This window comes from Pan troglodytes, chromosome 12 (assembly GCF_028858775.2).
Source record: "Pan troglodytes isolate AG18354 chromosome 12, NHGRI_mPanTro3-v2.0_pri, whole genome shotgun sequence".
NCBI lineage: Eukaryota > Metazoa > Chordata > Mammalia > Primates > Hominidae > Pan > Pan troglodytes.
In genome coordinates, this window is record NC_072410.2 from 35,911,755 (window position 1) to 35,926,613 (window position 14,859).

Sequence of the window (14,859 nt, forward strand, 5' to 3'; positions counted from 1 at the left end):
AAGTGTTTGGGCCAGGGTCTGGGACCAGGGAGGTGGGCTGAGGTGTCAGCTGCCCCTGTGACAATCCTCCTTGGCCTCTGGGGCTCAGCGCAGTGACCCACAGCCCACACTGACTGGCGCCCTTGCTTTCCTCTTCCAGGCCGGCGGAGGAGAGCCCAGCTTCGTTTCATGAAACAGTAAGTGTATAACCTGGGTGTGGCCTTGGGTTCCTCAGCCCCTGCTGCAGCTTGCAGCCTCTAACTGCAGCGAGGAGCCAAAGTCAGACCTCATCTTCCAAAGATCATAGACTCGGCCGGGCATGGTAGTGCACACCTGTAGTCACAGCTACTCAGGAGGCTGAAGCAGAAGGATCACTTGAGCCCAGGAGTTCAAGGCTGCAGTGAGCTATGATGGTACCACTGCATTCCAGCCTGGGCAACAGAGTGAGACCCCATCTAAAAAAAAAAATTACAGACTGTATAAATAGATGGGGTGATAGAGTTCAGGAACCTAAGAGATAACCTAAACAAACAAAAACCTGACCAATAAGTTAAATGTATTTCAAGAACATTCTTAGCTCTCCTGAGGAGAGCAATCAGGCTTTGCATGCACAGAATACCGCAGAGTATCCCAAACTCATCCCATCCGTTATTTCATCCCACCTATTATTTCATCCCCTTGGTACTGTGTGAGATAAGGGGTTATCACCCTTATTTGACAGATCAGTGGAGAGACTACTGGAATCGGATTTGAAGACCAGCCTCTTCCACCAGCCATTGCTTTCCTTCCCTAGGAGCTGCCTTTGTCCCACCTGCCGCCCTCGACCCCATCTGGGTACCAGGAGTTGACAGAGTCACATAGCACTCTTGGGGCCCACTAAGCTGAGAAAGCGCCTGTACTTACCCTGGGCTGGGCTGGGACCTTTAGTGGTGGCCATTTAGTCACCACCTTTGCAAGTTGCTTTGCCCTGGTAGGGCAGTGACATTAGGTCCTGGGTCTTTCATGAGGCTGTTGGAAGCCATCCTGGGCCAGGGCAGCATTCCTGCATTTGATTTTTGTTCCTCAAAACAGAGACTGTTTCACATCTGCCTATCCAGTTAATTACATTTGATCCTTAGAACAACCCCCTCTATACAGAAATGTTTGGGGGAGCAAAAGTACACAACTCTAAATTGAAGAGGGCAACAGGTTCTCTTGCTCAAAAGCTCCAGCTTTAGGTGGAGACAGGGCTGGGTTTGAATCCCGTCTGCCAATCACCATGTGACAGCCAGCAAGTCACTTCACGTCTCCAAGTCTCGGATTTCTCGTCTGTTAAATGAGCTAACAGTGCCAATCTCACAGTCAGTGTGAGGACTCACTGGGGTATTATCCTTAAAGCATGTGGCCCCAGGACCCCGGAGTCAGAGCACAAGCTCAGGTCACTTCAGTAAATTCCACTCTGCAAGTGCAGCAATGGACAAACAAAATGTATTTTTGAATACTCTAAAATTGTAAATAGCCATATAAATTCATATTACTATATGCTCTGCATTGTTGTACACATTATATTTATATCGAGAGTGGCTTAAACATGCCTGCTGGATTTTATGGGCAATTTTCAATGATATTTTAATTGTGTACAATTTTCACCTTGTGTGTTGGATTTAGAAGCTGCCCCCTACCCAAGAGATAATAACTTGAGTGTAGCTGTCTCAGGCCAGACCTCTAGAAAGTTCCATTCAAGGCCGGGTGCAGTGGCTCAAGCCTGTAATCCCAGCACTTTGGGAGGCCCAAGGCAGGTAGATCGCCTGAGGTCAGGAGTTTGAGACCAGCCTGGCCAACATGGTGAAACCCCATCTCTACTAAAAATACAAAAAATTAACTGGACGTGGTGGCAGGCGCCTATGTAATCCCAGCTGCTCGAGAGGCTGAGGTAAGAGAATCGCTTGAACCCCGGAGGCAGAGGTTGCAATGAGCAGAGATCACACCATTCCGCTGCAGCCTGGGCAACAAGAGTGAAACTCTGTCTCAAAAAAAAAAAGAAAGTTCCTTTCAAAATGTCTCCCATGATGACCTTTCATGGAAAGTAAGTCCCTCTCTGGTACTAACTGTGGTCTGGGTCTGTCCCCACCCCTTCATTTTAACTTGCTCCCCAGTGATCTGATGCCAGTTTTGAGGAGGCTGGATGCAGGACCTCATGCTTTTGCAAGCCCAGGATCAGCTTGAGGCAGGGAAGGGGCTCTGGGTGGTCGTGGGGGGACCCTGAGACCTCCTCACTCTCTTCATTTTGAACAGACGTACTCTCTTCTATTGTCTGGGTTTACACTTACCTGTAACATGTCATTTGAACAAAAGGGTTTGTGGCTTCAAAAAAGCTTGAAAACCACCTCTGGTTTTGCTCTCATGATCCAGGCATGGAGGAAATAGCCTGTGGTGCTCACAGATCTGAGTTGCGATTTGAGGTAGTTGTTCCCCAGCCTCTAACTGTCCTTAGAAAATCATCCCATCCGCAGGCTAATTTCTTCTGGCCCCTTGATATAAATTTGTGATTCTCTTAGATTATCTTAGAGGTACTACAGGAAGTAACCCAATTCAAAGCTACCGTTCTTTGAGCTGCAGTTTTGTTTTGTTTTGTTTTTTAGCCTTAACAATCTTTTTAATGACTAAGATGGGCCCTAGAAACATACTAACAAAAAACTCTCGGCCCCAGGCTACTTGGAGTAGAACTCTGCATTCTCATTTGCCATTTGTCTCTGTTACAGGAAATTCAATATCGTTTGCCTGAAAATAAGTGGTTTCACAACTTGCTGTTGTTTTCAGATTTTACAAATGAGCAGAGAATACGGTTTTGGTGTCCTGCTACAAAAAGACATCGGTCAGTAACGAGCACGATGTGGAAAAATGAGAGAAGGGACACATTCAACCCTGGAGAGTTCAATGGCTGCTGAAGCTGCCTGCTTTTCACTGCTGCAAGGCCTTTCTGTGTGTGACGTGCATGGGAGCAACTTGTTCGTGGGTCATCGGGAATACTAGGGAGAAGGTTTCATTGCCCCCAGGGCACTTCACAGAGTGTGCTGGAGGACTGAGTAAGAAATGCTGCCCATGCCACCGCTTCCGGCTCCTGTGCTTTCCCTGAGCTGGGACCTTTAGTGGTGGCCGTTTAGCCACCATCTTTGCAGGTTGCTTTGCCCTGGTAGGGCAGTAACATTGGGTCCTGGGTCTTTCATGGGGTGATGCTGGGCTGGCTCCCTCTTGGTCTTCCCAGGCTGGGGCTGACCTTCCTCGCAGAGAGGCCAGGTGCAGGTTGGGAATGAGGCTTGCTGAGAGGGGCTGTCCAGTTCCCAGAAGCCATGTCAGTCTCTGAGGGCTTCCTTTGGGGCCGGGAACTTGCGGGTTTGAGGATAGGAGTTCACTTCGTCTTCTCAGCTCCCATTTCTACTCTTAAGTTTCTCAGCTCCCATTTCTACTCTCCCATGGCTTAATGCTTCTTTCATTTTCTGTTTGTTTTATACAAATGTCTTAGTTGTACAAATAAAGTCCCAGGTTAAAGATAACAAACGGCTCCTGTGACATAAACGTGCGAAAGCCCGTCTACGGCAAAGACATCAATGCTCAGTGAGTGGAACAGAAACCAGAAGGAGAAAATTTGTACATCCTCCTTTTGCACCTGAGATCCTCATTTGCCCGACGTTGTAGGTGTGGAGAGTCCTAGAGAGGCTAGGAAGCACCCAGGGCACCCAGAGCCAGGCTGCAGGTGCCTCAGGCCCATCTCCCAGCCCACTCCCAAGCTGAACTAGCACGTGTTCATTTCTACTGCGGGTTGAACCGCAGGGATCCCTGGCTTCAAGTCAGGCACCAAACAGAAGGTAGGAGGCATGAGGGGTTCTGTCACATGTCTCTTCATTTTCTTATTGATTCTTAGCCTTGGCAGTTGGAGAAGGAAAAAGCAAGGAGAAAGTGCTGAGCAGGAGTGGAGAGTGAAGAGCAGGACCTCGTGCCTGGGTTTGAAAAAGTGCCTGAGACCCATCTTAGCCGCCCCTACCTGAGCTTTAGCAGCCTAGGAGCTATTGCACCATAAAACACTGCAACCTGAGGCTGCATTAACAGAAGCACCACGTCCAGGTCCAGGGAGAATCCAGCCTCACCTGCTTTTCCTGGCCAGCTCAAAGAAGGACATTGACAAATCAGGTTATGTTCAGTTACCTGTGACAACCACAGAATGTAAGAAATGTTACAAAAAAAAACAGGAAAGGAAAGACGACTCTGGGGAAGGGGCAGTGTGACCTTCTCCTGGCATCTGGGGTGCGGCCGCAGCAGAATGAGGTGTGGTGGGTGGAGTTAGAAAGGCACAGATGCAGTGTTACCGGAAGGAGGGCCTTGAGTGTAAGTTGTCCAGGTCCTTGGCATTTTGAACAAAGAACTGAACAAAACATACAAAGTAATAAAGGAATAAAAGCAGCAAAAGGAAGAATTTATTGAAGTGAGAAAGCACTCCACATGGTAGGAGTGGACCCTAAGCAGATAGCCCATGGGCCCAATTGCAAAGTTTTCTGGGTTTTAAGTACCCCTTTTGAGGTACCTGTTGGCTACCCCTTATCTGGGTGAAGGATTTGGTCCAAGGCTAATGAAAGGCTGAGGTGAATTGACGCCCTATGCGGATGAAGGGACGGCCCGTGCTTGGTCTGTGGTCAATCCAGGGCAGTCTCCCTTTCCATCTGAGATGCAGTGGAAGGGGGAGGGTTGTAGGGAGAGTAGCCTTTGATCCTTGGTTACTCAGTGTGGGGAGATGGGGTTTTTCCTTTTGGTGTATGTTAATTGGCCTTAGATGCCCTGCCCCCAGACCCAGGTGTTTTCCGTTTGCTCCAGCTTTGAGAAGTCAGCACAAATTGGCCTCAGATTCCCTGCCCCCGGACATAGATGTTTCTCCTTGATTCAGCACGAATTGGCCTTAGATTCCCTGCCCCCAGACCCTAGACTCCTGCCTCAGCAAGAGGTGTTCAAAAGAAACAAAAGCTCTGCCCATCAGCTCTGAGGACAAGGGACAGGCTGCCTTCCAAGGCTGAGGGGAGGGGTGAAAGAATTGGGGTCAGCTGGACCAGACTCCTCTAGGGTTCGTGTTTCAGGTGGGCCCCTCACCCGGCCCATCACAAACAAATAAGAGATTAAGGCCTGCAGTGCACATGGTCTGCCCTCCTTGAAGGCTCACACCCAGTGCACAGCGGAAGTAAGAACAGGCCACAAGGCCCCTTGTCCCACTGCAGGCTTTGAAATTTGACCGTCTCCCTGCTGCTGTCTTTGCAATTGCATGTACTTGTTCACAAGTTCTCATGGGGTTGGGCTGGGGGCAGGGGTGGTTTGCGCTCCTCCGTCAGTTTTCTGTGCAGCAGGCACCTGCCGAGGCGGGCTCAGCTCCGGCCGCCCAGGGAGCTGGAGCAGGCTGGGCTGCCAATGGTGGGGGCTGCAGTGAGAAGGTCTGCACCCAGCACCTGACCTTTGTTTGAAGAAGGAACTGAGCTGCTACTACACTCTATAGGGCCATTATGATGAAATATGCCCCCCAAACTCCATCCAGCTATCTTTTGACTAGCAATTCCACTTGTTGGCATTTATCTGAAAGAAATACATCAAAAAGTGGCATGCACAAAGAAATACGCATCAGATTGTTCCTTCTAGTGCTGCTTACTAGCTAAAAATGGGAAATAATCCAAATGTCCATCAAAAGGGACTGGTCAGATAAATTCAGACACAGTCTAATAAGGGGGTTTAGGCGGCTGCTAAGGAATGAGCTAGATCCATATGTGCTGATATCAAATGATGGTTATGACAAATGCATATATTTTTAAAACATCTGTATAGATTATTCTTAATACAATATATGGTGCAATACGTAGTCACTGTTAAAATTCAAGCACAGAAGAAAACAAGCAAAACAAATATACGTTGTTAGAAGTTAGGATACAGTTACCCTTGGTCCAGTGGTGGTCATTAGGAGGGAGCATGAGGTTTGAAGGTGAGCATTTCTGCTTCTCAATCTGGGAATCACTTATATGAGTGTTTCATTAGTAAAAGTCATCAAGCTGTACACTCAGATATGTTGACTTTAGAGCTATGGATATAGATGTAAATTATACTTCAAGAAAGAGACTTTTTAAAATCCAAGTACAGAACATTGTAGAAATGTGTAAAATTGGTATTTGGAAGTTTCTTCAGCAAGCACATGGGATTACAGCTCACGCCTGTAATCCCAGTACTTTGGGAGGCCCACACAGAATGATCACTTGAGCTCAGGAGTTTGAGAGCAGCCTAGGCAATATAGCAAGACCTCGACTCTACAAAAAATTTTTAAATTTTTTTCTGGGCATGGTGGTGCTTGCCTGTAGTCCCAGCTATTAGGGAGGATGAGGTGGGAGGATCTCCTGAGCCCAGGAGTTTGAGACTGCAGTGAGCTGTGATCACGCCACTGCACTCCAGCCTGGGCAACACAGAGAGACCTTGTCTCAAAAATAAATTTTTTCTAAAAAAAGTTTGTTTTTTTTTCCTTCCCATATTTTTTAAAACATAAAATTGAAATCTTGAGAATATAATACATAAAATAGAGAATATAGAAAATTACATCTTCTAATATTGTTCTGCAGATTTGATCTTTTTTCTCTAATAATAAATCAAGGCCTCCGGGTATATTTGTTTGTATATGTACAGGAAAAGGTCTGTAAGGATTTACTTTCAGCTGTTAATTGCAGTTACTCTGGGGAATTTCCACTTCTGCTTTGTACAGTTCCTTGTGTGAATTTTTACATCATGTATTACTTTTGTAGTTGGGGAAAAAGCAATTAAAAGTTTGGAAAAAAAGAACCTCTGGCCATTGTTATAATAAGAAATTGGAATCAATAAAAATATCCACAAACGAAAGATTTATTCATAAATTAAAAAAATCTGAACCATGGAAATCACGGTGAGGCAGGTCCGAGATGGCCAGACAGCACAGCCTGGGTCTTTACCAGCTGTAGACTTTGGGCGAGCTACATTTGCAATTGCATTTACTTGTCTGGAAGTCCACATGGGGCTGGGCTCGTGGCAGGGGTGGTCTGCACTCCAGCAACCTTAGGGGAGCCTGGGTTCTCTGCCCTGAAGGAGAACATCTATAGTACTTCCTTTTCTGTGTTTTTCTGTGGACCTTAATGGGTCTGGGAGCAGCACTGGTGTTCCCCCCTCCCCCCGCCCCCTTCCTTTCAGTGGGAAGTAGCCTGCAGGTGTGAAGCCCACCCGGGCCTGTTCAAAAGAAGAAGCGGGGTCCTACACCACCCCCTCCCTTTCATCCTTACTCATCCCCACCCCCGCCCCGCAGCTTGTGTCTCTACCTGTAGGAAGTGGGCAACTTGTTTTCAGAAAGTGATCCCCGACCCCGCGTGGGCTGCAAAGCTGATCCGAATCTACCACCCAGTCAAAGGGAAAGACAGAAAGAGCCCTGTCTTCAGAGGCCTTCCAAAAGATATTTCCTCTGTCGCTTCTTGGGAAACCTCCTTCGATGCGTCACTGACACTCCCGGGGAACTGTGAGTCACTGGTTCCTGGAGTCCTCCCAGTTACATAACTCAAACAGAAGGAAACCATATTCCCCAGCCCTGCGTCGGTTTGAGATTCACAGAAATATGCACGACACGTGTGATTCCTGTAAAGCTGAAAGCAGAGGCGCTGAAAAAGACACTTACATCCTCCACAGTACTGTTGGCTCTCCTGGATCCTGCTTTTCCCATTAGTTTACTGCCTTTCACAAGCGAGTACCCTTTTAAGAGCTTTGCTTAGACTTCTAAATTTGAAAGGAAACCATGTCCATTCTTCTACATAATTTTGTTGTTGTTTGAGACAGGGTGTTGCTCTGTCACCCAGGGTGGAGTGTAGTGGCGCACTTATGGCTCACTGCAGGCTCTGTCTCCCGGGCTCAAGCGATCCTTGCACCTCAGCCTCCTGAGTTTCTGGGACTATGGGCATGCACTACCACACCTGGCTAATTTTTTATATTTCTGGTAGAGATGGGGTTTCCCCATGTCACCCAGGCTGGTCTTGAACTCCTGGGCTCAAGCAATCCATCCACCTCGGCCTCCCAAAGTGCTGGGATTACAGGAATGAGCCACAGCACCTGGCCTTTTCATGCATTTTTAATTGTAGACCATTTCCACTCCTGTCCCCATTTATGACCGAACTAATACCCACAACTCTGCACTCAATTCTCCTCTTCCTTGGGTGTGTGTGTGTGTGTGTACAGTGCTCTGTTGCCCAGGCTAGTGTGCAGTGGCGCCATCATGGCTCACTGCAGCCTTGACCTCCCTGACTCAAGCAAGTAGCTGGGACTACAGGTGCGCACCAGCACGCCCAGCTAATTTTTTTTTTATTTTTGGTAGAGATGAGGTCTCGCTATGTTGCCCAGGCTGGTCTCAAACTCCTGAGCTCAAGCGATCCTCCCACCTTAGCCTCCCAAAGTGTTGGGATTACAGGCATGAGCCACCATGCCCAATCCCTTAAGTTTCTTGATGCTGGTTCAAATATATCTATTTGGGGAAACTTCTGTGTGCCCAGCCAGCCCTGTGCTGGGACTAGGGGTGCGGCATGGCCAGGATAGACATAGTTGGGCCCCCAGGGCTCGCAGTCTTGCTTACAGCCTCTAGGCCTCAGTTCCCTCCCTAGTAGCCCAGGGCCGAGGCCTGTGGGGGTCCTCTGGCTCTTTCCTGCCACCTGTACAAATCACTCCAAAGCCTGAGGCCAGAATTGAAATGAATGAATGAACAAAGCAAAAGGCTCAGATAGAAAGTCCTTAGGCCCCCACAAGCTGGGAGCACAGCCCTCCCTCTCCACTGCCCCTCCCAGCACCTCCCCTGCTGGCTCCCCCACCCATCCACCCACCCACCTTTCTGTGCTCCTCAAGGCTGTGAGGACCACTCTGGATGTTTACTCTGACAAGTACAATGGACAATCCCCTTAGAGAACCAAGTTCAACAACTCAGATCTCAATCAGGCATGTGTTTCAGACACTAAAGATTTGGCTCAGAAGATGTCCCTAACCCCACGGGCTTTCATTCTCATGACCGGGGGGACACAGGCTCAAGGCTGGCACTTGCGTGGCTCCAAGAGTGAGTGGCCTCAGTGCCTCACTGGCTGCAGCCTCATGCCAGCCCCGGACAGACCAGAGAAAGACCCAGGTGATGCCAACACAAGCAGAGGGCATGGATTGCCTTCTCAAAAAAGTTGTGTTTGGCTGGGAGTGTTGTTCACAGCCTCTTACAGATTTTGTGGAGGTCTCTGCGGTTGGGTGAGGGCAAAGTTACGAGGGGAAGATGTGAGGTGGTGTTGGTGGAGCGGTGGAGGCTCCTCTTCCCCACACACCCCTCCCCAGCACCCCTTCAGCATCCTGCAAGCCTGAAGCTGCCTGCTGGGCTAGGCCTGCTGTCTGGGCAAGACCAGACCAGGCAAAAGGGAGGCCATGACTCCCACCCCTCCACCCTTACCTCAGCCTCAGCCAAGTTTGGGGGACATGGGGAGGGGAGAGCAACAGTAAACGTGATCAGCACAAAAGGTGGGCCTGCCTTCGGATCACGAAGGCTCTAGCTGGGCCAGGGCAGAAGATGGAGTTTGGGTCGTCCCTGCCTCTATCCGAGTACCTACCCTGCAGCCACACTGATGCTTCTGGTTTGGAAACAGGGAGGTAGGGTGGCTTCCACAAGACAAGCAGGCTTTGGTTGAAGTCCTTTTTTGGGCCCTGCTCAAAGCCCAGCTCCCTAGAAACTCAGAAAGCCATGTTGGGTGGTCTATCTTGTGGTGTAGGGGATGAAGGAGGAGAGAAGAAAGGCTCACAGTGGCTCAGACCAGAGCCAGTGCTCACTCTGGCAGTTCCATCTTCCTCCATCAGAAAGTCCACCCCCCCACCCAGCACAGAAAGGAGCTTATCAGTGGGAGAGGGAGTAATACTGTCGGCCTTTTATCTGTGTAATTTCAGAGTGCGCCTGTGTGTGCTTCTGTGTGTGGCAGGCGATTTTGTGGGGCGGGTGCAGGGGAACTCATGTCTTTTTTTTTTTTTTTTTTTTTTTTTTTTTGAGACAGAGTTTTGCTCTGTTGCCCAGGCTGGAGTGCAGTGGCACGATCTTGGCTCACTGCAACCTCCGCCTCCCGGGTTCAAGTGATTCTCCTGCCTCAGCCTCCCAAGTAGCTGGGATTCCAGGTGCGCGCCATCATGCCCAGCTAATTTTTGTATTTTTTAGTAGAGACGGGGTTTCACCATGTTGGTCAGGCTGGTCTCGAACTCCTGACCTCATGATCCTCCTGCCTTGGCCTCCCAAAGTGCTGAGATTTCAGGCGTGAGCCACTGTGCCCGGCCTGGAACGTCTGTCTTATAAATTTTTCCTAGTCATTGTGACATACAGGGCTGTTCAATGGACAGCTATCCCACGTTTGAGCCTGGTCAGATGCTCCTGATGGTAACTCCAAACCTCCCCACCCTCTCCCCCGCACTGCTTTTAATATCCAAGCTCAGTTAAGACTTTTGTGTGTGTGTGTGTGTGTGTGTGTGTAAGAGAAGAAAGCTGATTCACACGTTCTCATTTCTTCTGCCATGACCTCTACACCAAAATCTTTTTTATAGCATGAGTTATGACCCTGGCATGGTTAAACATACATTTTCTAGAAAAATAATAATCTGTCATTTGCATACAAATGTCACTGAGTGAGTAAAAATGTAAAACAGTGATGCTGCTCACTGCTGGAAAGCTTGTGGCCAAGGGCACACAGGTGTTGCTGATGCTGGAATAAGCGAGCGCTACAGCTTTGTGGAAAACAGGTGGGCACCATCTAGTAGTGTTTAATATGAATTAGGGACTGTCACTCAGCACTCCTGGGAATAGGTCCCCGGGAAAGTAGAAGCATCATTGCATCAGAATAAATATACAAAGATGATTCTATCCATATTGTTTGGGCAAAATAAAAATGGGAAACGACCCCAAGATAATCAATAGGGAATCATTTAATAAGTTGCTGTCTATCTATACCCAAAAATATCGTGTAGCCATCAAAAGAATGACTTAAAAAGAATGATTTGGCCGGGCACGGTGGCTCACCCCTGTAACCCCAGCACTTTGGGAGGCTGAGGTGGGCGGATCACGAGGTCAGGAGTTTGAGACCAGCCTGGCCAAGATGGTGAAACCCCATCTCTATTAAAAATACAAAAATTAGCCAGGCATGGTGGTGGATGCCTATAGTCCCGGCTACTTGGAAGGCTGAGGCAAGAGGGTCACTTTAGTCCAGAAGTTTGAGGTTACAGCAAGCCACTGCACTCCAGCCAGGGCAACAGAGCAAGGCTCTGTCCCCACTGCCCCCCAAGAAAAGGAAAGAAGGAAGGAAGGAAGGAAGGGAGGGAGGGAGGGAGGGAGGGAGGGAAAAAGAGGGAGAAATGGGCGGAGGGGAAAGGGTGAGAGAGAAAGGGAGGGAGAGAGAGGGGAGGGGAGGAGAGCAGAGGGGAGGGGAGGAGAGGGGAGGGGAGGGGAGGAGAGGGCAGGGGTGGGGAGGAGAGGGGAGGGGAGGGGAGGAGAGGAGAGGAGAGGAGGGGAGAGAAGAGGAGAGGGCCGGGTGCGGTGCCTCACACCTGTAATTTCAGTACTTCGGGAGGCCAAGGTGGGCCATCACCTGAGGTCAGGAGCTTGAGACCAGCCTGGCCAACATGGCAAAATTCTGTCTCTACTAAAAATACAAAAATTAGCCGGGCATGTAATCCCAGCTACTCAGGAGGCTGAGGCAGAGAATCACTTGAACCTAGGAGGCAGAGGTTGCAGTGAGCCAAGATCACACCACTGCACTCCAGCCTGGGCAACAGAGTGAGACTCCATCTCAAAAAAAAAAAAAGATAGATTAACTTGGCAACACTGCCAGAGTGTACTATTAAGGAGGAAAAGCAGGATGCAGGGAATTATTTAAACTATCCTTTTTTGTAACACAGGAAAGCATCTTCATGTCTGTAGCTGTGTTCCTGTGCCTATGACCCTGTGAGGAGGCTGCAGCAAGAGGAAGGGTGGAGGGGAAAGAGGGAGAGAGAGAAGAGGAGAGGAGAGAAGAGGGGAGGGGAGGGGAGGAGAGGGGAGGGGAGGAGAGGGGAGGAGAGGGGAGGGGAGGAGAGGAGAGGAGAGGAGGCCAGTGCTGACCATGAGTGTCAAAACAAAAACTTTCCCCTGGAAAAGGGATAAATTTCATTTAAATAACAAGAGATCAAAACAAAAGTATTCCTCTTTTTATTTTTATTAACCTGTCTGTTAAAATTCAATTTTATAATACATTGAAAAGCTCCTAAGAATCAATGTTTTTATTTATCCTTGCATTGCCTAATTCCCAAAAAGGATTTGGGGCAGCTTACAAAGCTCAACCCACACAGGGAGCAGTAAATTGGGGGGCAAACCAACAACAGAAGGGAGGGTGGGGGCAGGAAAAGTGGGTATCATAGTGGCTCACAACCTGAAGTGTCGGCATTTATTCCCCACTCGAGCAGGTTATTTGGTGCTGCATAAAAACCTCATGTGACCGTGCCCTTCCTCTTATTTGATATGATATCTCTTTTTTTTTTTTTTTTAATTTTTTGAGATCGAGTCTCACTCTGTCACCCAGGCTGGAGTGCAGTGGCATGATCTTGGCTCACTGAAGCCTCTGCCTCCCGGGTTCATGCGATTCTCCCGCCTCAGCCTCCTGAGTAGCTGGGATTACAGGCACATACCACCATGCCTGGCTAATTTTGTATTTTTAGTAGAGACGAGGTTTCACCATGTTGGCCAGGCTGGTCTTGAACTCCTAACCTCAGGTGATCCACCCTCCTCAGCCTCCCAAAGTGCTGGGATTACAGGCGTGAGCCACTGCACCTATCCTTCTCTTACTATTTTTAGTTTTATAATCACTCAAGGTAATTTATTTTCTCCTCTGATATTTGCCTAAAATTACAATTCACCAACCCAGATAGAGTGTGCTGCTCTGGCTGTGGCTGCGTGGTGTGAACACTCAAGCTCGTCAGATGAGACAGCACAATTAAGACCCTTTCCCACTCACTTATACCTTCCTTACAGCAGTGGCATTTGTTATTACAATGGCCAATTCCTACAGTTAAAAAGATGGCATTGTAAGCACAGGCACAATGAAGTTACTGACTTCCTGATCATTCTTTTCGCTGTTTTGTTTCATTTTGGTTTTTTTCCTAAAAGTTTGAGAATAATACTTCTCTCACTCCCCCAGCCCCTAGTCTTTAATTTCTTATCAGAAAATTAGGCTGACTCCTCAGTCTGGGAGTCTCGGAGGCTGATCTTCAGTTTCTACTTTGACCACCCGTGTCTCCCTGGGGCAGGGGAGCTTCAGTGATCCCACAGCTTCATTACTGGTTAGCGGTGTTCTGGCTTCTGGGTTTCTGCTGCCTCATCAGATGTCTCATTTTCCCCATCTGTGGGTCCCAGCAGAGGGAAAAATTGCAGAGATAGAGGAAAGCAACTCACCTATTCTTTTAGAATCAGAAGGAAAACATTTTCTTTCTCAAAGGCAAAAGAAGTTTCTCTCTCCTCATGGGATTATCAGCTGCTAGATATTTACTGATCAATTTTAAATTGCTGATTTCAATCATTGAAGTGATGCATAAATAGACTCCATTTGAACATGTGGATTACATGACAAATGTAGCAGTCACATACATGGGGAAAGAATAGATTATAGAAGCCGGGCATGGTGGCTCATGCCTGTAATCCTAGCACTTCGGGAGGTCGAGGCAGGCAGATAACCTGAGGTCAGGAGTTCAAGACCAGCCTGGCCAATATGGTGAAACCCGTTTCTACAAAAACACAAAAATTAGCCGGGCATGATGGCAGGTGCCTGTAATCCCAGCGACTTGGAAGTCTGAGGCAGGAGAATCTCTTGAACCCAAGAGGTGGAGGTTGCAGTGAGCCAAGATCGCACCACTGCACTCCAGCCTGGACAACAGAGCAAGACTCCGTCTCAAAAACAAACAAACAAAAATAATAGATTATAATAAAGAGTGCCGAGACAATTGGTTAAATATTTGGAAAAAATGGAGTTTTAGCCCTTCATATCTGACACCAAAAGAAATTCTAAATGATTTAAATAAATAACGTTTCTTAAAAGGACAGAAACCAGAAATTTAGTAATTTAATTAATAACAAAATCTAATAAAATTAAATGCAAACTGGTTTCTAATATAAATTGGAATTATTAAAATAATAAACAAAAGGAATGCATTTTTTCAATGGATTTTACCAGATTGTACCATAATATAGCATTTCAGATAGATAAGAGTGCTGATAAACGGGCCCATTCATAATCCACTGCTGGGAGTCCAGGCTGGTCCCACCATTCTGAGGGGCAATTTGGCAATACATATCTAGAGCCTCAAATTTGTGTATTTTTTTTTTGAACCAGCAATTTCACTTCTATGAATATATCATGAAAATATTCATGATATTATTGGTTATGCACAATAATAATAATAATTTTTTTTTTTTGGAGACAGAGTCTCACTCTGTACCCTAGGCTGGAGTGCAGTGGCACAATCTTGGCTCACTGCAACTTCCGCCTGCCAGGTTCAAGCAATTCTCATGCCTCAGCCTCCCGAGTAGCTGGGATTACAGGCATATGCTACCACACCTGGCTAAATTTTGTATTTTTAGTAGAGATAGGGTTTCGCCATGTTGGCTAGGCTGGTCTCCAACTGCTGGCCTCAACTGACTCGCCAAAGTGCTGTGATTACAGGTGTGAGCCACCATGCCTGGCCCCACAAGAATTATTAGTGGCAAAGACATGCATCAGAGTATTGTAAGCATATTGAAAACATGCTAAAAACTGGCTGGGCCCTGTGGCTCATGCCTGTAATCCCAGCACTTTA

At 47.8% G+C, this 14,859-nt stretch overlaps 1 protein-coding gene across 6 annotated transcripts in view; it reads left to right on the top strand.

The window, feature by feature from the left end:
• CD8B (CD8 subunit beta) overlaps nt 1–14,859 on the top strand; it is a 46,520-nt gene that overhangs the window by 16,808 nt on the left and 14,853 nt on the right. For 2 of the 6 annotated variants that reach the window (XM_009442806.4, XM_009442807.4), the window contains one exon: nt 2,779–3,516. The exons of 1 other annotated variant lie outside the window; for it this stretch is intronic. In XM_009442806.4, the coding sequence (XP_009441081.1) occupies nt 2,779–2,906 (128 nt within the window). In that variant the 3' untranslated portion in view covers nt 2,907–3,516. Of the gene's footprint in view, nt 1–139; nt 177–2,720; nt 3,517–14,859 lie in introns of those variants that run through there. 3 more of the 6 variants (XM_003949835.5, XM_001139428.7, XM_009442805.4) reach the window with 3 other exon arrangements.